The 26,454-nt window shown below is 40.6% G+C and overlaps 4 protein-coding genes across 4 annotated transcripts; 1 reads left to right on the top strand and 3 right to left on the bottom strand.

The window, feature by feature from the left end:
* Positions 1-8,126: 8,126 nt before the first annotated feature.
* Positions 8,127-18,792, bottom strand: pex1 (peroxisomal biogenesis factor 1). Its single transcript, XM_035183411.2, has 24 exons — positions 18,567-18,792; positions 17,286-17,432; positions 17,074-17,157; positions 16,839-16,953; positions 15,883-16,574; positions 15,651-15,770; positions 15,390-15,510; positions 15,091-15,197; positions 14,878-14,963; positions 14,645-14,777; positions 14,409-14,505; positions 14,135-14,305; positions 13,853-14,007; positions 13,581-13,767; positions 13,305-13,471; positions 12,181-12,315; positions 12,013-12,077; positions 11,688-11,830; positions 11,051-11,154; positions 10,748-10,924; positions 10,076-10,318; positions 9,285-9,479; positions 8,881-9,011; positions 8,127-8,428 (listed from the first exon to the last, which is right to left on the bottom strand). Exons 1-24 carry the CDS (start codon positions 18,672-18,674, stop codon positions 8,344-8,346), a joined length of 3,768 nt encoding a protein of 1,255 aa, XP_035039302.2. The 5' UTR covers positions 18,675-18,792; the 3' UTR covers positions 8,127-8,343.
* A 71-nt stretch (positions 18,793-18,863) lies between these two features.
* Positions 18,864-21,177, top strand: rbm48 (RNA binding motif protein 48). The gene is made up of 5 exons (XM_035183412.2): positions 18,864-19,053; positions 19,603-19,793; positions 19,905-20,050; positions 20,348-20,907; positions 21,006-21,177. The coding sequence occupies exons 1-5, from the start codon at positions 18,925-18,927 to the stop codon at positions 21,066-21,068; spliced, it is 1,089 nt and encodes a 362-aa protein (XP_035039303.1). The 5' UTR covers positions 18,864-18,924; the 3' UTR covers positions 21,069-21,177.
* Positions 21,134-22,941, bottom strand: LOC118125060 (EF-hand calcium-binding domain-containing protein 1-like). The gene is made up of 6 exons (XM_035183413.2): positions 22,757-22,941; positions 22,439-22,597; positions 21,785-21,889; positions 21,558-21,709; positions 21,340-21,444; positions 21,134-21,244 (listed from the first exon to the last, which is right to left on the bottom strand). The coding sequence occupies exons 1-6, from the start codon at positions 22,830-22,832 to the stop codon at positions 21,194-21,196; spliced, it is 648 nt and encodes a 215-aa protein (XP_035039304.1). The 5' UTR covers positions 22,833-22,941; the 3' UTR covers positions 21,134-21,193.
* A 1,117-nt stretch (positions 22,942-24,058) lies between these two features.
* LOC118125061 (EF-hand calcium-binding domain-containing protein 1-like) lies at positions 24,059-26,043 on the bottom strand. The gene is made up of 5 exons (XM_035183414.2): positions 25,864-26,043; positions 25,538-25,696; positions 24,984-25,088; positions 24,757-24,908; positions 24,059-24,178 (listed from the first exon to the last, which is right to left on the bottom strand). The coding sequence occupies exons 1-5, from the start codon at positions 25,937-25,939 to the stop codon at positions 24,059-24,061; spliced, it is 612 nt and encodes a 203-aa protein (XP_035039305.2). The 5' UTR covers positions 25,940-26,043.
* Between the last annotated feature and the right edge of the window lie 411 nt (positions 26,044-26,454).

The following is a 26,454-nucleotide window of genomic DNA, read 5'->3' as shown; positions in this document are numbered from 1 at the left end:
TTCCATTTCCTGTCATCATTCATGAAGCACATGCACATACAGGATCAAGTGTTTTTCACATGGAAGTGAAAGGTTAATCTTGATTGTTTTTAAAAAATGCGAAAGCCCACAACAATTTTCAGTGTCAACAACTTACACAAAAAAAGTTTTAATTTGTGCTGAGTCATCATTACAGTAGACTTGTGTGCACAGATGGTCCCTTTAAACATGTGACTTTGGAAACACTTTAATCCATCATGTAATCATAATAAACTATACATCCATCCATCATCTACACCACTTATCCTTTTGAGACAACAATCTTTCCCTCTCACATTCACACCTACAGTCAATTTAAAGTCTCCAATCAGCCTGACCTTAAAAAACTAAACTAAAGTTTCACAGTATTCACAACCAACAAGTACAAAGTACACTCTGTCTTTCCAACATGAATTCTAAGATGTGCACATTCAGCTCCAAGGTGTTGCCCGAGACCAAAACTAGGCTAGAAAAAGCCTTTAGGTGTTATAGGCTCCATCTTGCCTCCAACATTAAATTAAATCTAACAAGAAAGGCACTCAGTGGTGCACTTACTCCGCCAAGGCCCAACAGTCCCCTCAAATTCAATCAAGCTGCACCACATTGCACACTCATCAGTTCCCTAAATGTGCTTGATTTCACGCTTCATTCCCCAGGAAACCTGGACACCCTGTCTCGCAATGTTAAGGGAATTGAGAACAAAAAATCCTTTCTGGCCCATGTCCCATTGTTCCACCAAGTTCTGTGGAAATCTGTTAAGTCGTTTTTGTGAAATCCTGCTGATAAACAAACATCTAACCAACCAACAGAGGTGGAATCAGAACGCCACAGCACCCACTGTCAAACGCTAGGATCCATATGTCAAGCAAGAACCGCAGCACATTTTGTTCACTGTATATTATAAGAATTGTAAAACTGCAAAACCGTCTCTTTAGGTTGCACATTTTGAAAAACAGCTTTATGTATTTTATTATTTCTACTTTTCTTATTTTTTATTCATATTTTTTATTCTTTCTATATTTTCCCCCTGCGCTGCTACTTCCTTGCGCTGCTGTGTCGATTGTGAATTTCCTCTATGGAGGATCAATAACGGTAAATCCTATCTTAACATGTCTAACTTTTAACTTAACTTATAACTTATATTGACGGAGGTTAAAATAAAGAATACTACAGGAATAACCACATCAAATTGGATAAATACAACACAAAACCTAAAAGTAAGGCTGAAGTGATTGTACTCTAAACTCTAATCTTGAACAGAACATATGACTAAACTAAAAATAGAATTTGAAATTACATTGAAAAGTATAAGAAAAACTAAATATTAAAACAAATGTAAGGATACTGGCTCTTTTATGTTTTTTGATTTTAAATGTCAGCAGCACGTGTCCTTTCACTGACTCACAGACTGTGGAGGAACACACACAATCCTATGGCACATGTTGAAATTATGTGCTCCACATCACACACACCTCATGGTTGGATGGGCGGGGAGCTTTTGTGCACAGTTCCTGCTCCCACCATTTCCTCCTGCAGAAACTCCTGCTTCCTCTCCATCTGTCCAGCTCTTGCAGGCTGCAGGTGTCCTGTGAGCCGCTGCTGCAGCCAAACAACAGAAAGATCTGGCCAGAAAAAACAAGTGCATGCGTTGAAAAATCCTCGCCCGCCTCTGCTGAATCACTTTTTAGACCTGTCATCTCCATAAAGATATACCCTGGTGTACGCTAAGAGTCTCTTAAATCTCTGAGAGCAAACACTTTAAGTATTTTAGCTTCAAGCTCAAATGTCATCCTACTATTAGAGCTGAATAATCTCAACAGAAATGGCTCTATTCCTCTTAGGTTAGGCTGAAAATGCCATTTGAAATGGTAACAGCTCTACATTGCAGTAGATGGAGGAGAATTTGAACACCTGACTTAAATTGTTCTCAGATCCGTCTCTGCATCATCTTTAAATATTTTTGCGGAAAAAAACCTGCAAACTGTATCGAGCTTTATGACCCAGAGTGAACAAGAATCTGCCTTTGTTTTCGAGCTGCAGAGTTTATCTCAGTTTTCGTGTGTGTGTGTGTGTGTGTGTGTGTGTGTGTGTTTCCCTGGATTTGCTTCCTGAGTTTTCCCATTACATGCCTGACTGTCACAGGATATTTATTTCACCACACACAGGTCGTAGCAGTTCCCTACACTCCACCGTGTGTGACACCATTTCCTGCTTGACGGCTCTATCTGCCACCAGGCCCAGGACCTCCACTGGGCTCCGTCTTCTGGGGAAGAATCGTTCTCTCACTAATGTATACTGATGATGCCCCCATGTGCTCATTAGAAATGTAAGTCAGTGCCGAACAGCATCTGTCTCACACTCTCTTGGGCAAAACAAGGAAACTTCCCTTCTTTTATTCAGTTAGCCGCGTGTCTCGCTCCCACACAGCTTGCAGATAGTTGAACAGTCACATTTAAATGGTTCCCCTCCAGGGAGGAGAAGCTGCGGTGGGTTATGGGCCGAGAAGAGCCAGTCTGTGGACTGAGTTATTCACTGGAGCCGATGGGCCTGATGAGACTCTATTAGCCGCTTGTTAGAAAGAGAGAAAACAATGGAGAGGGACAAGGGGAGCAGGGGTTTGTTTAAAGGAGGGACAGAAACATTCTGAGCAAAATAACATAAACCATAAACTAAATCCTTCAATTATATAGAAATTAATATTATTAATTTTCGTTATAAACAAAATACAGTATACCACATCACATACACTTTATATTAAGAAAACACTAGTGCAACTCACAATTAATACATATCAACATCATTTTCTATCCTCAACCATGTGAAACTTAAACTTCAGATTCATCCTATTATATTCTTTATGTATCTAACATCCACTATGTACTCAGATTTAAATAGTGTTAATATTAATAGCAATAACTTGAATTTATACAGGGCTTTTCAAGGTACCCAACTGGGTACCTTAAGGCAATTTTACAGAGTAAGGAAAAAAGAGACTTGTTAGAAAAAATACCTCCTTGTATATTTTTATAATCTTAGATATGATCCTTTAGGTGTGTGTTGAAAGTAGGTGAAATTTCTGCTGGAGAAAATATTCTAGCAAAGCTTTAGTGCAATGCAAAGTGGCTATTTTAATGTACTCAAGATACATAGGATACATAGATTTGATCCCAAAGGGAAATCGTAGCGTAGCCACTTCACTCGAATCACAAAAACAATGAGGTAGATAATTAAGAATCGATGCTAAGAAATTAAATCATACACTATCTAAACAGACTAAATAAACTAATCATGAATAGTTAAAAGATGAAAGAATTTAGGAAATAAGAAGGATGGACTGTGTGTGTGTTCGTGTGCATGTGCGTGCGTGTGCGTTCATGTGTGTGCATGTGTGCGCGTGTGCGAGAGACATCAGAGAAAAGGACTTGGCCGGCCTCATTACAAGTTCTCGGAGACTTCATGCTGAGCGAGTGTGTGACAGCAGCCTGAGGGCTGCAGCCAGCAGGGTGCAGCTCCTCTTCTCGTTCAGCAGGACACACTCATCAAATCCAATTAAGTCTATAGAAGTGATTATATGGGCTCAAACTCTTCCACAAAAGCTTCTCAGACAAGTTGGAAAGGCGTAGAGACTCGTCAGGAGTCAAGCCCACTGAGAGTGAGGTCTGTGGGCTGCTCAGGACATTTTTCACCACTGTGATGTGAGCATAATCAAAATATCCTTTAACCTCCCTCAAAGCTGGACTAGATCTTGAGTGGGTTTTCGTTGCTTCTTCTTTAGTAGCGTCAGACTTAAGTTGAGGAGGTTCAGGACCTTTTGAAAGGTCTTCAACTTTTGTCCAAAATGTCTCGAAAGTAGGACAAGACAAAGGCTGAAACCATCACAAACAAAGAGACTGGCCTTGTACTTGCCTCATCTTTTATTGTCAAATGTCCTGCCATCGTTCAGCTGTTCCCAAAGGCCATTATTGACAATCTGTCGTCTTAGTCACGTAAATCACAAATCCAATGGTGCCAGACTATCTGCTCAACAGGCAGAGACAAAAAAAACTATGTGTGAGAGCAGCTCTAAGTTTTTCCTGCTCATCATTTATATTGACGTGTTTTCTCAGCTTGTTCTCTGCTGGTCCCTCATTACTGGAGACATTTGTCCAATGTGGATGCATCAGCAGGCGCAGAGACGAGCTGTGCTACACTGATTTTATTGATGACTGGAGGAACAGACCCATATATTATTCACCTGACCTGAGGGCAGAAATCTTCAGGCAGCGTGAAACAGACCGGCTGGTGCTGAGTGCATCAGTGTGATGGACACGTCCGCACTATTGATTATTAACGGTTTAAATCTAAATAGACCACAGATATGTAAATATTTGAATCATTTTCCATCCAGATTAAATAAAGAATATGCTCGGAACAGCCCTTTCAATATTCAGCAGGTGTGAGATTCCCTTACTTTGTATCCACCGTGCAAATGTAAATTTAATATCTCATGTAATTTTCATGTAGGAACTGTTGTAGAGGATATTAATGGGATTTATTCTCCCACATTTCAATGGTAATTCGGTGAATACATCTTAAAACCAACAGTGCACAGTCATACCTGCAGCTCTGTGCGGATGTTATTAGGCTCAGTAACACTTAAACCAAAGGGTTAAACAAAGCAAAATTTCACCTCATGATGGCGCTGTAGAGTGAACGTTAAGAGCGTCATTTTATTCCAGTCCAGTAATCATTGAATTGTAATTTCACTTGACCACATATGTCAAAATTGTCACAAATCTAAAAAGTTGTTAGGGTTCACTCTCTGGGCACCTTGAATAGTAGAAACTAATTTCATGACAGTCCATCGATTCACTAAAAACCAAACGAGTTGACTTCATGGATGCTAGATGGAAAGTCTGAGTGTCACCAAATTCAGTAGGATTCATCATCTGGGGACTCTGCAACTGTAATCCATCCAGAAATACTTGAAATTAATCAACTGACCAACATAGAGCCTTGCAGCTATTGTGAATAAAACAAGTGTTGTCACAGTTGCAAAAAGCTTCGACTGCCCTGTAACCGTAACCTCACAGTTGGTACATTTCCATGCAGCGGCCGCTCCGGCTCCTCCAGCTGCGGCTCCTGAGGCCCCGGGTTCAGGATGAGCAGAGCGAAATGATTTCATTAACCCAGACAAAGATGGTCACGGCAGAGTGGGCAACTGTGACTCTGATAAACCGCACGGATACGACTCTGAAATAGATTTTTATGTTCACCCCAGCAGTCGCCTTTAATCCCAGTTATCTCAATCTGAAAGTTTTATCTTCACTGGTGTTTGTGTGGTGATTGATTGAAGAGGTGTTCACAGACTGCTGCGATCAGTCAGCGTTTACAGGCATTACACAGGTGTAGCAGCACAAATGCATTTCTAATCGGCTGCAGGAGGAGTCATCTGTCATGATGCAATCACTCTGTATGACTGGAAAAATCTAATGTATTTGTTTCACACGTACGCACTAACAAGAGAAATATTCCGAGGCTCAAATTTGTTGTTGAATTGTCAAATGGTTGGTCTTTTAGTTTTCTGGAGCTTTCAGTCATATCACTGGTTTTGCAGATAAATGTCTATTTTTTAAATCTTGAACTTGGAGACCAAAGTCCCCTGGCACAATAAATAATACAAATTCTCTCCTCATCAAAGTTTGAATCTGATGTAAAAAAATGTTCATTGCGAAAACTCGCTGGTAAAATTCCTCATCCAGAACTAGTTAGAATAAAGAATAATGGTGTCAGTATTTCTTAGCTGCTTTACTTTATCCCTGTGTGTCAGGAAACACATCTGTCAAGAAGAAACAAAAGCTAACAGAGCGAAAACTGTCCCGCGGCCACCCGTCATCTCTGCCTCTCACTTGTTTCTTTAACATGTGCCTTTTATTCAAACCCTACCTCGACGTTTTGGGTTTTTGATGTTCTCTTTACATCCCATAAACACCCCCATCTTTCCCTCTGTTCCCACTTGAACACACACACATCATCATCTTTTGTTCTATTCCGGTGAAAAACCCTCTCAGCAAGTAAAGACTTCATGTGCTTCAAGTCTTTTGTTCCGCTCTGCGTCGCCCGGGATCTCAGTCTGGTGAAGGTTGGCGCCTCTTGATGTTGGGAAATGGACGGGTTCTTTGCTGTAAAATGGGATCACTCAGTGTGGCTTTGAAGGGCTGGAGCACCACTGAGGCGTGAGGGGAACGTGATGAAGAAGAAGAGGAGACACTTTTGATGTGACAACAAATGAGCTGAGTATTTACCTCAGGTGTCTCTTTTTTGGACCTGGAGGTTTGCTTCTTTTTTAGAATGTCACCATGTTTGACAGTGTCGGGCTGTGACAGAGAAGACGGGGGGGAAACGAACAATGGATAATGATGCACTGAAGACCACAGGGGACGTCTGATGCACAACCTGAATCTGTTGGATTTCCCTTGCAGCCGGCCCCATGCAAGGAGACACCAAATGAAAAAGGCCACTCAGTAGACAGATACCTCCAAGGCCCAGCAGTCCCCTTTTCAAACCACATTTCAATTCACTAGCTCCAGATTTTTTATTTAGATCTGCACAAATTTCTAATGGGTTCTTCTCCTGTCAGTTTTTGATTCTCTTTCTTTTCTCTTCTCCTCCTCATTTCCTTTTCTCATCCTGCACAGGTCTGCAGGAGAAAGTGAGAGAGCGAGAGAAAAGTCTCTCCTTGGACTGTTCTCTTCCAAGCTGCACTGTGTGGGATTGACACAGGACTTAAAGGCGAGCCAAATGCAGCTCTGTCTATATTTACCATCTGCAGAACCTGCCGCTGCCATTGTGTGTAGGATGACAGCTGGCATAGTGCTTCAAATAGGGAAATATTGTCAAGACGACACACTGCCACGGAATGGAATGGGATGAAGACGACTGTTGCAATCTCAGGTAAGACTCTCAGATGTTGCGCGTGCCCTGGGAGCCTTTCAGTGAAGAAGTGACAGAACCTGCAGAAAGTTTCAGCTCCAAGTGTTTAAAACCAGTCAGGAGGGGAAAGTAAAAGCAGAATAAAAAAAACACTTTCTGACATTTTAATGTGCTAATTCCTGGACCTCACACTGCTGACAAGTGCTGCTAATTGTTATTCAGCCTCATGGGCCGTAACCACAACTCATGTGCCCAGCGACTGTGACTATTACAGACAGTGGTTTGTGCCTTGTTTACTAAATTCAACTTTAAATCACCGCGTGTGAAGGAGAAAATATCTCTCCAGTTATTACATTTAGCACACTCGCTAATAACCCTAGGGGTTTTAATACAGGAAGATTAGAATTCATTTCTTTCTTTACTATCGCCATGACTGCACTTCATCTCAATACTTCAAGCACATCCTCCTTAATGTCACTGTGAAGCTGATTAAATAGATGAAGACCCTCTCGTTACTCTGTGTTCGTAATATCTTTACTTTGGATATTTGCCTATTAGTTATTATTAAAACCTCCGCCAAGGACGTGATGTTTTCCCTGCGCATGTTTGTTTGTAATAAACAACTGAATGGATTTCCACAAAACGAATCTGGCTAAAGGTGCAAATCCAGGTATTTTTTCAGCATTTCTTTAACATGGTGAGATAGATGATGTTTTTTTTTTGACATTTTCAACAATTTTCCAAAGAATGATTAATGGGTTTTGATGAAAAAATCATATTTAGGGAACTGATATCTGTGGATGTAAGCAGTTTGTTAGGCTTTACTGCCACTACTTTTCCCCTGACTCTCCTGTAATGTTACACCGAGAGAGTTAACTTACCTATACATCATTCTCTTTAGTTACTGAAGATTGGTGACAATATATAATTTCCATCATAACTCCACCCATCTGTAACCTGTGCCTTTAATAATCCACATGATACAATTCTAATCCTTGTTAGCAGATCAAACATTTGTTTGACATAATTTCAAAAACACATCTAGATCATTTTTAAAACTCCCTAAAAAGTTTTAACCAGAACTATTGAGTCAACAAGAGTTTAAAAAGACTTTATAACCACCAGAGGGCGACACAGTAAACAGAAAATAATGAAAACAGTTCACAATCACTTCACACAATAATAACAGCAAAATCTGCAGTGTCAAAAACTCTGTATTTAATAATGCCATCGTACATATGTACAGTAATTACATTTAATTACAATTAAATGTCTCATTCAAGTAGAAAAAAATACATATATTAATTGTTTTAATTTACATTGTCTTTAAAGCCCTGAAACTGCTTAACTCCACTTTAATAAAAAAATTAATAAGGAATTAAGTCAAAGAGAGAGTCAAATGAATTTGTTTGTTCAAGCTAAAGTTACACGTTGTCCAGGTTTAAATGTGACGGAGTGAAGAGATTTTCCGTCTCCTGAACCGCCAAAGTTTTCATACCTTAAAAAAAGAAAGAAAGAATAATTTCCAAAAATATTGTTTTGATAAATTAAAATCATAATAATCATAAAACACTATCAACCAACTTCAACTGATGGATCACAAGGAATGACCTGTGGTGTTTGTTTTGTTTTCAGCATTAAACAGTTATCTATTCATTCATTTGACACATGAGATGAGTCCGCAGCTATAAATAGTTAAAAATGCAATTCATTTGCAGTCATTTGACTTCATAAAACATGCTGAATATAGTGGGAAGAATAGTATTACTGATTAATATTCATCTTGCTGTGACTTGGCTACAGTTTTGAAACTACATTTAAATTCTTTCCAAAATAAATGGACAACTTTAAAATGACGTCTTTGCTTTGTGCAGAGCAAACTGTCTCGGTTACTATGGTTTCATCATCTGTCAACATCAGTGTGATCGTCTCTGGTGTCGTGATACTCACAGTTTTGTGTATCTGTTCCAGTCGGACTTGCTGAGAGACGGTCTGGTCGCAGCCAGGGCAGAGTTCATATGAGCCTGACACAGCAACAGGCCCGGCTGGGTGGAGGCTGAAGGGACCCGGGGACCCTCCTCCTTCACAGACACACACAAATGCAACACTCAAGAGTAATCATGCACACAGCGGCATAAATAAGCAGTTTAACAACTCTTGGTTGGACACTAGCCATAAATAGGAGTATAGAATAGTATAAACTAGCAATAAAATAAAATAAATGTCAAATGAAATAGAAAGGTAATTCAAACTGGATAATAAAATGAAACTTGGTATTAAAGACTGTAGTATTGAGTGGAGCCGTATAGGAATTAGGAGCATTTAACATCTTCCTGTCTGTTGTCGTCACTTACATTGGCTCTCCTGTAGTTGTTCTTGATGCTGTTGACGTCTTGTTGTAGGCGCTCCAACTGCTCCGGGCTCAGCTCTTCGTATCCCCTCTGGAGGGAGGACATGTAGGCAGGAGGGAGAGAGCCGCTGGGGTCACGAGCTGATGCCCCTACACACTCCTGGGTCATGGAGCTGGGTCCAGAGACGCACTGGGAGTTCTGTCAAGAGAGGCAGGAGAGAGAAAATGGACAGGCACAAAAGTTATGTGAGGAAATAGATGTTTCTAAAACACTGAATGGCATCACTGCATTTGGGACAACAAACGGACGTTTCTAACAGTTCAGTTCTAACACTTTGTGTTTGGCTTGCAGCATTTCTGCAATATTTTAAAATGTTGTGGTTAAATTAAAAAACCTTGTTTATAATCATCCTTTGTTAAATCAAGATTTACCCACAGGAATTTGCTGCAGGATGTTTAGGATATTACTTATTCAAGGTTAAATAATTTATTGCAATTTCAATGAAACATTGATTTGAATTTGCCCTGGTGGGATCCCAGCAACATAATAATACAATACAAATACACAACAGTGTGTAAACATTGAAAGTAATCTGTCCAAATAAATAAAGAATCAGAGTAAGCATTTAAAAAACAAAGTAGTGCCATCCCACAAGTGTGACTGAAGTTCAAGGGCTGACCTGATGATGCTGAGTTAAGGCCCTTCAGGATATGAGCTCAAACGAGCAGAATGGATGTTTTGTCCGTTTCTACTATTTAATGTACTGCTGTATGTATCTTGACAGCACTGCTCACCAGTCCTGAAATCGGTGAATTCCCCAACTCTGACTCGTCGGAGCTTCCAAAGTAGAGTCTCCAGATGTTGCTGCGATGGTGTTCGTTTTCTACGTGGAGCTCATCGGGCTCCAGCAGAACCATGGACTGGTCCAAACCCGCGGCTGGGTCTCCCTCCCCGACCGAATCATCGGAGCCGCTGATGTTGTTTGGGAAGATCATGGAGGACAGACTCATGTCGCTGTCTGAGCCGCAGGTCAGCTCCTGATTGTCACACAGAAACAGAGGGTTTGAGTTTAGATACACAAGTACACAAGCTTGTGTAGTCTCCAAACACATATGAATGAGAGACGTAACTTCACTGTGTTTCTGCAGTTCAAGATACTGACAGCCTTTGTTGTTTAAGTAATTTAATCACACCCATGGCACCACAGTTGGGAATTATTTGAACTATACTCCAAACTAATAATGGAGTGATAAGTAGAGCAACTGACATGCGCTGAGTTGCATACTAAACTCCTTGTTTAATTAGCCTCGAGGGACAAAAACCTGCCGGGCTGCTTCAACTGAATCATAAACAATTTGAAAGTGGACTAGACAACAGTTTCCTGCCTTCCTGTTTTACTGTGGCCCAAGGCAACCCAACACTATAAACTCCTCAGTGGCTGCATAATGAAAATATAATAGACTTACATTCGGTGTGCTGGTGCCCAGGCTGTTGTGGATGGCCTCCAGCTGTGCGTTGTAGAGCAGGGCCTTCAGGTCTGCCCCTGTGAACTGCTCTGTCAGGGCTGCCAGCTGCTCCAGGTCCACATCAGCCGCCAGGGGAACACCACTACTCAGAGCCCTGAGGATCTCCACACGAGACTCCTGGAGATACAACACAAGGGGTGAGGAGTTTGTCAATAACTGGATTAGTAATAGCTGGATGATCTGCCCATGAACTGAGTTTAATGGTGCAGCGATATTGCTAGTCATCATTCTAATTCAACAGACCAGGTCAGGAGGGGGGCAGTAAAGGGACTTGTCCAGTCGTCCAGGTCTCAGCACGGCTGGGTCGATCAGATCTGGGCGGCTGGAGGCTGCAAGCACATACACACCTACAAAAACAAACATAAAAGATTTTCATTTATTTGATTTGAAGGAATAGTTTCATTTCAGGAAATAGACCTATTTGCTTTCTCACAGACGTGTTTGATGAGAAAATGATTACCACTCTTGTATCTGTGTGTTAAATATGAAGCTGGAGCCAGGAGTTTGTTAGCTTAGCTTAGCATAAAGGGGGGAGAAGAGGGAAAGGTAATCCATCTAAGCTCACTAATTTACACTTAATGTCATACTGCTATAATTGAGGCGTATGTAGACTATTCCATTGAGCGTTTTAGTCAATATGAGGTTTCTTGGCAATCCGTGAAAACTTTTTGGGCTACAATCGCTTCCAAACAAGAAATAGTGCAGTACACAACCCTCGTAAAAGGACAAAAAGTAATTATTGCATCACAGTTTTTCACTTAAACGTTTCGGCAATTTCTTTAAAAACCCTCCAGCAGAACAGAATACATCAGTATATTCTGAAAACTGCTAAATTGGATGTCATTATGCAGAACACGTAATGTATTGCTGTATGACTGACCCTGGAGTCCCTCCACCCCATCCAGCTGGGTGAGGAGCTGGTTCACCACACGGTCGGTTACTCCTGTGCTGTCGTGGCCCCTCCTGGGGGCCAAAGAGTCAAACTCATCGAAGAACAGGATGCACGGCTTGGCTGCTTGTGCCCTGGAACAGACAGAATGAGCAGCAGTTAGGAAGATGGGAAGTCAATTATTCCAATTTTATGAATGGGTTGTTACCAGGGCTTATGATTACTATACATATTTGATGTTGCTCATTATAACTGGCAATGGGATTTATAATAGAGGGTCAGTGTGGTGTTGGGAGGAGCGTAAACGTTCACTAACCTCTGGAAAACATCCCGGACTCCCTGCTCACTGGCTCCGATGTACTTACTCAGAAGTTCAGGTCCCTGCAGAGACGTTAATATCCTGTGTTACTGAAGATATGTGTTGCTTCTCTAACAGAAAAAACACAGTCTTCTGTTTGACTGTCTGAGCTGAAGTCCGGCTTACCTTGATGCTGATGAAGTTCATACCACTGTCTTTGGCCACAGCCCTGGCCAGCAGGGTTTTCCCTGTACCAGGAGCTCCATACAACAATATTCCTGAGCAATGGCGGATAGGAAGATTGGAGAAGAGGATGGGATACTGTAACACATCAAAGACCCACAGTCATTTATTGTACAATTAATCAATGACGTTGAAATTTATACTTTGATTATTTTTTCTGTTGAGCTGCAATAAAGACATCTGAACATCTACTGCAATGTAAAAAACACATCTTGAAACTATCGCTGTGTAAGAAGGTGCTTTCTAAATTAAAATTGCAGTGTCTTGCCTAAAACTATAAAACATTAAAAATAATGGCTATGGTTTACTCAGAAAATAAAAACAATAGTGCCTTTGCACTGTCAGTGCTCGAGTCCTAATAATACTTTGCATCAGGGTTAAACAGGATTTGTTTCCCAGGGTGCTGTGAACAACACCGTGACATTTTCATCACTAACTTGAAATAACTGTGAAATAAATTAATTTCACACTCATAAAGAACATCATGGACGGCGGCATCAAATATTAAAATAGATCAAATAAACTCCTAGAAATCCCAACTGGGATTACTACAGTGGCTCATGTGAAAGGTGGAAAATTAAATTGAAACTAGGTAATAAATTATCCTTTAATTTTTGGAATCCATTAATAAAGACTAAACTCTGCCTTATTTGCTAAAGAGAAACACATGAATCATTTTAATCTTTTCTATCATACACGTTGATAGAACGTTTGTTGAAACAATTATTGTTCTAGTGTAAAAGAAAGGCAGAAATAAAACTGATAAATTGAAATTAAACATAATCTGAATAAGATAATGACATAAATAAATCACTTAAATAAATTAGCATCAGTTAATTTAAATGAATGTGTTTATTTTCATCCTATCTGCTGCAACTCTCATTTATGTTGAGACTTTTAATTGTTTATCTAAAACAATCAGTAACATTTATGGTGCTGAATGAAAAATAAATTGTCATCACATTAACTTTTGCAATTTCATTTCATTAAGTCTATTTATCCTGTTTGATAAAGTGAAGCTTCCATTCATTCGACTGGCTGATTCGATTGGCTGCTCTGATACTGACCTTGGCAGGGAGCAGTATTGTGTCCATGAGCTGCTGCCGCACCTCTCTCAGCCCTCCCACCCTCTCCAGCCCAGTTCCACTTGGGATGTGGAGGTCTGCCCCCCACAGCGAGGGAGGCGTGAACCCTTTCAGAGCCTGTGCAAAGTCACTCCACGATAGAAACACACCTGAGAAATGCAGAGCACCGACAAATAATGTGAAAGCGGCACAATAAACTAGCTTTTGCTTAAGAACGACCACACAAGACTTTATTATATATTGATTTTAGTGTCTTACCTTGATCACTGTGTCCGCTTTGTACTGTGTTAGCATGGACAGCTCGCTCTAACAGCAGTGCCAAGTCTTGAGGTGCGTAACCCTCCGTCTCCTTGGCAACAGCCCCCAGGTCAAGAATCTGTAAGGTCTCCTCGGACAGACCGGACCTTCTGAGGATGAGACGCCGCAGGACCTCTGCTCTCTGTGCCTGAAAACAACAACACACAAACTGTTCTTTCTGACCTTTTAACATTTATCAGTCTATGTCTGTGAGTGCGTACGTGTGTAATAACCTGGTCTGGTGGCTGGATGTTTACAAATCTCTGGATGAAGTGGGACCCGTGCACTTCGGTCAGCGAGGGGTGGAGAGAGTGCTCACTCTGGCTGGTGATGATCAGACACACCAGGCTGGAGTGAACCACCACCTCATCCACCACATCCTTTAGACCTACAGCCACAAAGAGACAAGAAGAATTCATATCCAGGCCAGGAATATTTATCAATACCGTCTGTGATCATACAGTATGACAAGAAATCCCCCAGACACACATACAAATGAAAGATGTATAGTTTACTCTGAGCAATGTGCTGTTGCAGCAGCGCCTCAGGGCCGTGCTCGTGTTCTGGTGAGGTTGGTGCCCCTGTTACTTGATCCAGGTCATCAAGAAGAACAACTGAAGGCTGCTTCCACTCTGCCTGTTCAAAAATCTCCTGCAGCATCTGTCTCACACTTTCTGCCCTTTTGCCTAAAAACAAAAATGTGTTCATTCACGATGGCTTCTCTTAAATAATGTTTTTGGAACAAACAGACATCATCTTCTTTATCAAGTGTTTACATAAAGTATTGACCTTGTAGCTTTCTGCAGTCCACCACCTCCACATGGGCATCCAAATCTTCTCTAGCTTTTCTGCAGAGGGCTTGGGAAAGAGTGCTCTTCCCACTTCCCTGTAAGGAGAGCAACAACAACTATATATAGTTCTTCAAATTCCCTTTAGACCTAAATTCACTCTGTAAAATGTAATACAGTGTAGTGTTGTCAGCAACAGTATTTAAATATTTTCATTATTGTTATGTAAAGCAATACCTTAGCACCAGTGATGAGTAGAGCTCCTCCTTGGAGACCCTGACCAGTGGTACCAAGCTCTCGTGAAAGGGGACTACCCAGAAGGCAACAGGAGATGAACTCGAATCCAGTCGTACTAAGCTCATCTATCCCACTGGAGAAAGACGAAGGAGTGAGAGATGTAAAGAGAAATTAATCCTGGAGAAGGTCCTTGTTTAAATCATACACAGGCTCAGAAATAGTTGCAGACTTACCCGAGGACACTGAGGGAGGGAAGCGCCGGGTTTGGTGTTTCAGCTTCAGCTTTCACAGCTGGCATGGTCACTGACTCTCTGTGTACCTGGATGTGATGCACAGTGTACAACACCAGACTTTGTTTTATCATCATGTACGTGGCATTATGCAAAGAAAAACTTGCATTGCATTGGACTATTGATGTGCTGAACACAACATGTGCATGTAAATACCTGTATGTGTTCCTTCTGAATGACAGTGTGTGCCAGTAAAAACAGCTGGTCAGGAGGATCACTTGCTGCTTCTGGTTTCAGTACAGTTAAAGCGAACTCTAACTTTGCTGTAAATGAGAAATAAGGGGGAGAACAGTGACATATTATTGCAGCTGAATGTACTGTAGTTTAACTGTGCATTATGATTTTATCCTGATTGATATTTTGGGAAGATAATTACAAACATTGTGCAGATTTGTCTATGGAATTAGTAAATGCATATCTGAAAAGCTTTTACAGGAAGAGTAGAAATGAATCACCATCAGTTCCATGTAGGAGGACGGTGCCAGACCGTGCAGTCAGACAGGCTAAAGGTTCATGACTCTGAGTGTGCAGCCAACCGAGGAAAGCTGTCTGGATCGCCTCATCGTCCTCCTCAGGCTGAGGGGTAAATGTCAGAGATCATCAAAACATAGGGAAGGAGGAAGATTCAATTTTATGCAGCTTTGAACAAATGAAATATGTGCTTGCTTGATATTTCACACCCAAATGTAGCTGCAGATAAATACTCCAGCACTCACCAGTGGTGTCAGAGGCTGTAGACGAATAGCAGAGGCCACTTTGATACTTGATTTTACAGGCTTAATTCGAACCACTGAATGTGGGCTGATATTCAGGCTGACAGCCAGGGGCTGTGGGATCTGAAAAAATATAAGTAATGAAAATTTATAAGGCAGCAGCCACTTCAAAGTAAAAAGTGCCATTGATAACTGGTGCTTGAATGGAAGCAGCAGTTACGTTGTTGAAACTTACCCATACTCTTCCACTATGGATCTCTCCCTTTCTGAGACTGCTTTGTTTGCCGTATAGTTTCTCATCACAATGGTATACCACCCGGACCACCATGACCTCTTCTTCTTTCATGTCCTCACCCCCCTCCGTAGAGGCATCAACCTTAGTAACTCGTGTGTTCTTCTTTTTCTCCATGGCCTGCTTGACTCTGGCCCTTGTTTCTTTAGGGGCAGGAACTTTGGAGAGCAGACCGTATGTCACTAGAGACTGACCTCCAATGAATCCATCATTTAGTCCATGCCTCGATGGAAATAAATGAATAACACTGGTTGCAGCGTGGCTAATGGTGCAAAGGGAGTCGGGAGGTGCACCACATACTCTGTAGATAGAGTCAGTAAAGATAGCAGGGATGCCAGGGACCGGTGGTGGCTCTTTAATCGGGTCATAAGTGCCCTTTATCATATAGCGCAGGAGGCTCCTCAGGTCAGCTATGCCCCCCCACTGGTGGCTTTGAGGGACAAGAGCATTATTTTCTAAAGACTGTCCAGAGGAGGATGAATAGAGATCAGTGTTCTCTATTTGAAGACTCGATTCCACACTGCTCCTCACTGGAGAACTACTGAGGTCACTAATCCCAGCACGGCTCTTCGGAGACACAACTAGTTCTGTGAACTGCTCCAGGCGACCATAGGGCACAGATGGCGAAAGTGATGCTGCAAAGATTAAGAGGCAAATCAAATTGTGTTAATGAATGCTGTCCGTGGATATGACCACGACAGAGCTGAACAAGTTCTTTAGAAAGTCACCATTACACACTAAAACCTTAGCTGCATTATTTTAGGATTATCAAAAGATGAAACTTTATATTTTTGCTCATGCATTTATCAAAGCCCATGTTTCTTCTCATGAATATCTGAATTTTGGATAAATCAAGAAACATTAAACAGACAAAAGATAATTGTTGTATTAACTCTGACCTATTCGGATGTAGATGACTGTGTGGCTGTCCACCCACACAGGAAAGACAGCATCTTGGAACACCACTCTGATCTGATCTAACAGCTGCTGCTCCAGTGCAGCACTGTGAAGCTCCTGGAGGTGTAAAACAGAGAAAGGCAACGCTACACGAGTGCTCCTTAAAGTGATTTAGGGTCCCAACCCTGTATAAAAACATAAGATTCCACATTACTGTAAATCACTATTTTCACCCACCAGGATCTCCCAGTCATCAGATGAAAGAGGCTCCACAAATACTTGATGCACCGATGAGACCTGGTGACATGGTTTCAGGAAGCCCTGAGAGAAACCGCACAACCAGATAATATAAACACAAAGTCCATAGTCACCAATTGACAATTACTTTAAAGTAAAGACAGTCTGGATGTGTAGAAAATGTGTACAAATTCCTCTTTTCAGAGAACTACCTGCTCTCCATCTTTCAGCCCCAACTTTTCTCCCAGTTGCCGACACAGCTCCACTTCATGGCTGTCATAGCTGGAGGAGGTTCTGTTTAGTGTCCAACTGAGGTAGAGTGGTGACCCATGGTCCCAGGACAACTCCAAAGCTTGGTTCTGAAACACAGACAAAGTACATTTGTACTGTACATCTTCATTTTTTATGTAGTACAATCTAATGTCTAAAAAACAATCATTGACAAAGCTATGCAGGTTTTATTACTGTGCAATGATGTCCTGAACTATATGACTGGAGGATTCCCCATGTAATTGCCAAATAGCCAAACGGAGAAATAAGCAGTTTGTACAAATATCATGGGAGCTACTTCATGAATGCTCTTTGAAAGAATGTCAGACAACGGTAAACTGAAAGATAGGATTCATTATAGGTTTTAAAAAGATGCTGATGACCAGAACAGAACAGAATACAAGACAATGCGGTCATTTGCAAGAATGTATTGGCATCCACCAGGTCTCCTGCTGCCCTGTGTCTGATGCAGAGCTTTGTCACCACCAAGTGAGACTGCAGGAGAACTACTACTAAACATTCGTATCAAAATGGAAACCAACAGTGAAAATACAACAACCACACAACTGGCATCTTTCATAAGTCCATCGCTTTTCTATTGCCCCCAAACACAAAGTACATGTAGCCACACTGCAAATAGTATAATACCAATAAGTATTATAATAAAATTAGATATTACATAGTATAATGATGATAACAAACTCATAATGTGACATTCAATTTTTACTTAATTCCTTTTTAATATAAACTTGTTTATCTTTAATGTATGATGTATATAATTAATGTATAGTCTGAGGTCGCAGGGTCAATATAATGGAGCCTGAAATGTCTCACCAAAAACTCCTTGTGCATCTTTTTAAAAAATAATTTAATTAAAGCTAAGGAGCAGGTTAATATAATGAATGTAATGCTCTATACATATAATAGAATACTATTGTAAAGCAGTCAGTGAGAGATGACTCTAACTAGATTGTTAAAAAGTAATTGACAGTAAATTTAAGTACGTTTAAAAACAAAGGAAACGAACAACACACACACACACAACACACACACACACACACACACACACACACACACACACACACACACACACACACACACACACACACACAAGTCACACTACTGTCGCTGACATATTGTTGGCTTGAACGTTGTTTGTTTGTTTAACCAAGACAGAACTTCCTGGAGGACACTGCTGTGGAGCTAGCTAAGAGCTCGCCTACCTCGTTCAGGGACAGATGGGATATCAGCCTCGGTGGGAGGTGAAGGAAGCAGTTCTTTGCGTTGTTAAAAACAACAGTCACCGGTTGAATGCCCTGGTTAGTAAACATGATGTCCGCATCGCCTGAGCAGCTGTGTGACAGCCGGACAGGTTCCACTGCTAACGTGAGAAGTGCAACAAGTTCATGCTCGATCGATGTCTCTGACTCGGCCCAGCCAGACCAAAGCAGATGATAATGAGCCACATTCCTTTTCAAAATAAGATATTTCACGCCGGTACGCATTGAAGGCAAGGGGTAGGTGATTGAGAAGGCGCTCTTATTTTGAAGTGTGCCGAACGGAATTGGGTTTCCTAGAAACATGGCGGCATCATCAGGAAGCAGTTCAGGCTGTTGGGACTCTCCGGAGGTTTATAAACATCACGAACAGAGGAAAGTTTGTATTTCTAGACCCAAGTACCGAGAGGGAAGAAACGACAAAGCGGTAAAGGTAAGAAAATGTCAGCAAGGAAAACACTGGGTCTTAAAGATCAGAGACACCCGAGCTACACTGTGATTATGTGCTCTGTCGTTTGTGAAAACCCAGATTAAATCAAAGATCATACTAAATATAAATATAAATGTATTCATCCTTGAGAGGTGACACAGATATTTCACCTCACTCTCGTTCATGGTGACCCCCACTGTCTGCATGTCACCATGAAGAAGAGTGAGGGGATGAGTAAGGAAATACAAAATGAGTAAATGACAATCAATATAGTGAGTAAAAATTCAAACTTCCAGAATCATGTATCTTTTCCAAACAACGTTATTGTTAATTACCTTCTTATTTTCCTCTTGGTGCCATATTGATGCAGCTCTTGATAGAAAAGTCTGTCCATCTCTTCTTGTGGATGTGGAAGTTCCCACATTATAAAATCAGTTGCTCAAAGAATAAAACGTCTTTATCCCCTTCATTACTGGGCAATCATAGAGACCTCAGCCAGGTGTTTTGATGACATGGCATAGTGTGATAACTTGTCTTGTGTATCATCATCAGGTGTACACCATCAATTTAGAGTCCCGATACCTGATGGTCCAAGGAGTCCCCGCCATCGGAGTGATGCCGGAGCTGATCCAGCGATGTGCCCTGTACGGAGCTGTGGAGGAGTACAGGCCCCTGGACGAGTACCCTGCTGAGGAGTTCACGGAGGTCTACCTGGTCAAGTTCCAGAAACTCACCAGTGCCAGGTTCAGGATCCGACTCAACCCTTTTATCATTATACTGTACTGGCAAAGTGGAATAGAAATGCAATTTCTTTTTCTTTTTTTCGAATAACCTTCTTTTTTTTTTTTTTTCAGAGCAGCCAAACGACACATGGATGAGAAGAGTTTCTATGGTGGTTTGCTCCATGTGTGCTACGTCCCAGAATATGAGAGTGTGGAAGACACCAGGTTTAAACTGCAGGACCGAAGGAGATATATAACAAGGGCTGCTCAGAATAAAGGTATACTTTAACATCAATTATGGACTTACTAAATAATAATAGAAATAAGTTAACACAAGATATTTTAGAAGAATAAATACAGAAGTATGTATATATATTAGATTTTATATTTTAGAGTTTAAACTTATCTTTCAATACACTGGTACATTTCAAATGTTCCCGCTCTATTATTTCATATTCCAAAGGAAACAAAATTGCTCTTTATTGGTATTTTATTGTTGTATTATAGCTGGAATTACCAATATATTATATTACCTCAATATTATGTTTGTGTTTTTTTCCCTTTTAATTTTAAAGTGAGAGAAAAGGAACAGAAGGAGGCAGAAAAGGAGGAGCCCACGACATCAAGAACAGCCACCACATCAGAGAAGATCATCCCCAGACACGATCGAAGGCCTAACAATGATAATACAGGAGAGAATTTAAAGTTTAACCATTATTCAGGCTTTCACTTACTGCCATTACCTCCTCAGGAAAGTCATTATTATGGACATAAAAATCAACATGGGACAGTACAAACAGAAGATAAAATGGGGACATTACATAATGCCATAATCGACACGAGACAGCAGCCGGCGCAGGGTTTAAGTTTCGGTCAAACCTCTTCAGACAGAGAAAGAGACACAGAACACAGACTGACTCCAAAACAGGCTCCTGCAGTCAGATTTGTCCCGAGGACCACACACCTGGAGAACAGGAAACGCAAAATACAAGAGGCTGAAAGCCAAACACAGGCCGATGTTTCTGGGGAAAATGAGCCTTTGATTGGGCCAAAGCTACCTGAACCACCTAAACTGGACATGGAGGATGAGTCATTGAACACAACAGTCAGCCTCATCAGAACCACAATGAAACAGGTAACCTATAATCTGAACTGATCCAAACGACATCATTTCTTCAACATAGTCTAGATTTCCTAATTCAGTCCAGTTAAAATCTTTGTCATCTCTCTCAGGTGGATTCAGTTCCTGACGTCAAACCAGTGAAGAAAAAGATGAAACCCCGTCGTCGGATTTGATCGCACCAGCTCGGTTTCTTGTTGCAACAGTTTTTTATTTAAAAATATTTCATGTCAATGCAAACAGCGATATAGTTTTTTATTAAAAAATATACATCTGAAAATCCAACATGAATGTGATTTCGTCATGGTTTCACTTGTTTCTGAAATACTTGCTGCTCAAATTTCTCAATATTCTGGAAAGGAAGAGAAACAGAAAGTAAGATTAAGAACTTCTCACTTAAAAAATGTCCGTTAATACATTTCTCATCATCCTTTTATTCCTTCTTACCGTAGCGTCAGGGAGGCAGGTTCCAAAAGCTTCAAGTAACAGGTTCTCTTCCTTGACTGCCTTCTTAAAGTCGTCAAATGACAACCGCCCGTCGTGGTCATAGTCCTGCCCATAGAAAAAATTAAAAAACAAATAGTTCAAACTAGTTTTGAGGTTTAAGTTGTTACACCAATATAACATGATGTTATAGGGTCAGAGCTGTAACCGTATCCCCTCACCATCTTCTTGAGTGTCATCTCCACCAGCTCCTTGACTCCCTCGTCTGGGTCCTCCTCTGAGGGCTGCCTGATGAGGCTGTCCTTCAGCATTTGAAACATTTCCTCCCTTGAGATGTAGTTGTCACTGTTCAAGTCGTACACATTGAAGCAGTCTGCATAAAGAGAAGAGTTATTACCTGGATAATAACTTGAGACTGATTTTTATATGTGGCAGTCTGACAGCTTACATTTAATTTTTTCATCCAAGGTCCCTCGGAGGAAAATGCAAAGTCCTTCGATCCACTCTTTCTCATTCACGAAGCTGTCGTTGTCTTTGTCAAATGTCCTGAAGACTGCAGGACAGATAATCAGTGATATGCAGAACATACTCAGGTCATCAAACAGCCACTGCGCTCTGCGTCCAAAATGCTGCAGGTTATTAGTGAATCTTGGGCAATGCTTTATTTCACAGGTCCATAAATTCATTTAAATTAATTTCCAAATCCTCTAAGAAGTATCTCAGTAGTTTTGTACATATTATAGGTAAAATAGAGAGTGGTTAGCTGCAGTTATTTCTAAATGCTAAGCTAACAAAAGCTTGAGACTTTTATTAGGATGATAGCAGGTAACTTGAGCATGCAAAAGTCTTCAAACATTCAAAGGAAAAATGAAGAGTAAAGTTTACAATAATAGGACTGGTCAGCGGAAATAAGAGCCATTGTCAATCATTTGTAAAATACTTTGATAAAAATAAGTTTTAAGAAGAGACTTAAGATAAAATATTTTTCAGAACTAAAACATGAACTATAGAAATCTTGTTTTTTCAAGGAAACTCAGGGATTAGGTATTAATCTGGCACAAGCACATGAACAAATATAAATATATAGTATTACACAGAATACCTCCGTCCATGATCATGTCGTCAGTCATCCCGAACATGTTGTACAGTAAAGTCCTGAACCTGCTTCTGTCCAGACCTGTGACTCCTCTGCCCTGAGCGGCGGACTCCCCCAGCAGCTCATGGTACAGTCCGATCAGACCCTCCACCTCTGTCTTACTGACTGCGACCAAAACAGTAGTGGATCACTTTTCACCTGCCATCGATAGCATTAGCTTTAGCTCTCAGGCTCATTTAAACAATCACATTAGCAGCGTGTAACGGAAACTGTAGCTTAGCTTAGCCTAGTTAGTTCGTTAATTAGACAGATGTCTGTACTCACAGTGTTGCACTTGTTTAGACAGAGTTTCAGCCAGAGTTTGGAGCGACTTTCTCTTCATAGCAGTCATCTGTGACATGTTCAGGAGCTGAAAGTTCAGGACACGTGAGATCCAGACTTTTTATTTTCAGTCTGTGGCTCCTCCGAAGGCTGTGTTGTTGACACACGAGGTCACCATGGCAACAACGTAGACAACGAACAGGCGCTATGCAACGATAGTGATACGCAGTAAGCGGTGTATGGAATATGATGATCAATGACCACACAGTTACAAACTATGAGGGACAAAAGTGATGTAAGTATGAATACATCAACACGTAAATGTAGAAATAAATAAATGTGGAACAATACAGAAATAGCCTTTTCATAATTTATATCATACTACCTAATACCTGACTTTCCTTGAAATAACAAGATTTCTATAGTTCATGTTTTAGTTCTGAAACATATTTTATCTTAAGTCTCTTCTTATATCATAATGTTTTACATTTAGACACTCTCTTAAAGACACATTTTTATAGTTGTGCTTTCTCCTACTTCTGGTCTATTTTTTACAATTTTATTATGTTTTATATTATCTAGTTTTTCATCTTTTCTAATCTGTAAAATGTTTTATTTCGATATCTGTGCTCTATCGATGCCTGAACTTGCTTTTAATTGTTTCTTATTGTTTTGCTTTTAACCCATTTCATATTTTTCGCCTTCAATTTTTCATTTTTAACGGTCAGGAAGCACAAAATACATGAGGCTGCAAGGCAAACACAGGCTGAGGTTTCTGGGGAAAATGAGCCTTCGATTGGGCCAAAGCTACCTGAACCACCTAAACTGGACATGGAGGATGAGTCATTGAACACAACAGTCAGCCTCATCAGGAACACAATGAAACAGGTAACCTATAATCTGAACTGATCCAAACGACATTATTTCTTCAACATAGTCTAGATTTCCTAATTCAGACCAGTTCAAATCCCTGTCACCTTTCTCAGGTGGAATCAGTTCTTGACGTCAAACCAGTGAAGAAAAAGATGAAACCCCGTCGTCGGATTTGATTGTACCAGCTCGGTTTCTTGTGGCAACAGTTTTTTATTGAAACATTTTTCATGTCAATGCAAACAGCGATATAGTTTTTTATAAAAAAATCCACATCTGAAAATCCAACATGAATATGATTTCTTCATGGTTTCATTTGTTTCTGAAATACTTCATGCTCAAATTTCTCAATACTCTGGAAAGGAAGAAAAACAGAAAGTAAGATTAAGAGCTTCTGACTTAAAATATGTTCGTTAATACATTTCTCACCATCCTTTAATTCCTTCTTACCGTAGCGTCAGGGAGGCAGGTTCCAAAAGCTTCAAGTAACAGGTTCTCTTCCTTCACTGCCTTATTAAAGTCGTCAAATGACAACCGCCCATCGTGGTCATAGTCCTGCCCATAGAAAAAAAAATGACAATAGAGTTTTTTCACAGCAGCCTTTTTAGCATGAAGTCATAGGTAAACAAAGTGTTAAACAAAAATACCTTTATTGTCATTTCACAGTTTACAAAGAAATTAAGTGTCCCAGTGGTATAAAAGATAATATATAGACAAGTAGAAACATGACAGTCTAGTAAATGAATATAAAAAAACTGGCAATAAATGGAATAAATTGCACATGATAATTTAGCACTGTTTGATATTATTGCACTTGGTTAAGTTCTCCAATGGCACTTGCATAAAAGCTTGTTAACAGTCTGGAAGTGCAAGTTTCTAAGGACCTCTCTGGTCTAAAACACATCCAGAGAGAGTAAAGCCTCTGTGTCTGTGCACACTGCCATCTTCCAAATCAGTGATAATAAATTGAACAGAATAAATGAGAGAACTGAGAATAAAATGACTTGTGTTCCTATAAAATAGTTCAAGCTAGTTTTGAGGTTTGAGTTGTTGCTTTCTGCAGAAGTAACTTAACACATTACACCAATATAACATGACGTTATAGGGACAGAGCTGTAACCGTATCCCCTCACCATCTTCTTGAGTGTCATCTCCACCAGCTCCTTGACTCCCTCGTCTGGGTCCTCCTCTGAGGGCTGCCTGATGAGGCTGTCCTTCAGCATATGAAACATTTTCTCCCTTGAGATGTAGTTGTCACTGTTCAAGTCGTACACATTGAAGCAGTCTGCATAAAGAGAAGAGTTATTACCTGGATAACAACTTGAGATTGATTTTTATATGTGGGAGTCTGACAGCTTACATTTAATTTTTTCATCCAAGGTCCCTCGGAGGAAAATGCAAAGTCCTTCGATCCACTCTTTCTCATTCACGAAGCTGTCGTTGTCTTTGTCAAATGTCCTGAAGACTGCAGGACAGATAATCAGTGATATGCAGAACATACTCAGGTCATCAAACAGCCACTGCGCTCTGCGTCCAAAATGCTGCAGGTTATTCTTGGGCAATGCTTTATTTCACAGGTCCATAAATTCACTTAAATTCATTTCCAAATCCTCTAAGAAGTATCTCAGTAGTTTGGTACATATTATAGGTAAAATAGAGAGTGGTCAGCTGCAGTTATTTCTAAATGCTAAGCTAACAAAAGCTTTAGACTTTTATTAGGATGATAGCAGGTAACTTGAGCATGCAAAAGTCTTCAAACAGTCAAAGGAAAAATGAAGAGTAAAGTTTACAAAAATAAATAGTAATATTCAAAACATGAACTATTGAAATCTTGTTATTTCAAGGAAACTCAGGCATTAGCTATTAATCTGGCACAAGCAAATATACAAATATAAATAGTATCACACAGAATACCTCTGTCCATGATCAGGTCATCAGTCATCCCGAATTTGTTGTACAGTAAAGTCCTGAACCTGTTTCTGTCCAGACCTGTGACTGCTCTGCCCTGAGCGGCGGACTCCCCCAGCAGCTCATGGTACAGTCTGATCAGACCCTCCACCTCTGTCTCACTGACTGCGACCAAAACAATAATGGATCACTTTTCACCTGCCATCTATAGAATTAGCTTAAATTCTCAGGGTCATTTAAACAATCACAGTAGCAGCGTGTAACGGAAACCATGGCTTAGCTTAGGTTAGCCTAGCCTACCCTGAGCTAATCAGACAGATGTTTGTACTCACAGTGCTCCACTTGTTTAGACAGAGTTTCTGCTAGAGCATGGATCGCCTTTCTCTTCATGGCAGATATATGTGACATGTTTGGAAACAGGACGACAGTAAGGGCAAACTCAAATCGTGGCAGCGGAAACTCAAATAGGGACTTCGGGCGGCAACAGAAACTGCCACTGAGTGTAAAGGCAGTTTGACGCCACACTGTTTAGAGACAGCTGCCTTTGATGCCACACTGTTTGGAGGCAGCTGTCACTGCTGCCGCACTGTCCGTGGCTGTTTGTGATTTATTTAATGGCATATATACAGGTTTATGATAGTTTATTAGATAGTTTGTTAGCTCTTGGGGGTTGGACTCAAAATGAATCAAGAAAGGCTCCACAGGATCCATATGCAGGACATTGGTGTCTATGGATAGGTAAGAACTCAAAGACTGTCTTACCTACATAAGATGGTGAATAACTCTGTGATAGCAATGATGCACAGAGATGCCACTGCTCATGTCGCAATTTATTGACTACAACTGTACCAAAGTAGATGTAAATACCTCAAAGGAACAACGTTTGTAGTATTTATATTTATGTTCTCTCTAGGCTGAAAATA

Source organism: Hippoglossus stenolepis, chromosome 17, assembly GCF_022539355.2.
Source record: "Hippoglossus stenolepis isolate QCI-W04-F060 chromosome 17, HSTE1.2, whole genome shotgun sequence".
NCBI lineage: Eukaryota > Metazoa > Chordata > Actinopteri > Pleuronectiformes > Pleuronectidae > Hippoglossus > Hippoglossus stenolepis.
Note: the sequence above shows the minus strand (reverse complement) of the source record. Positions and strands in the feature narration are given on the sequence as shown.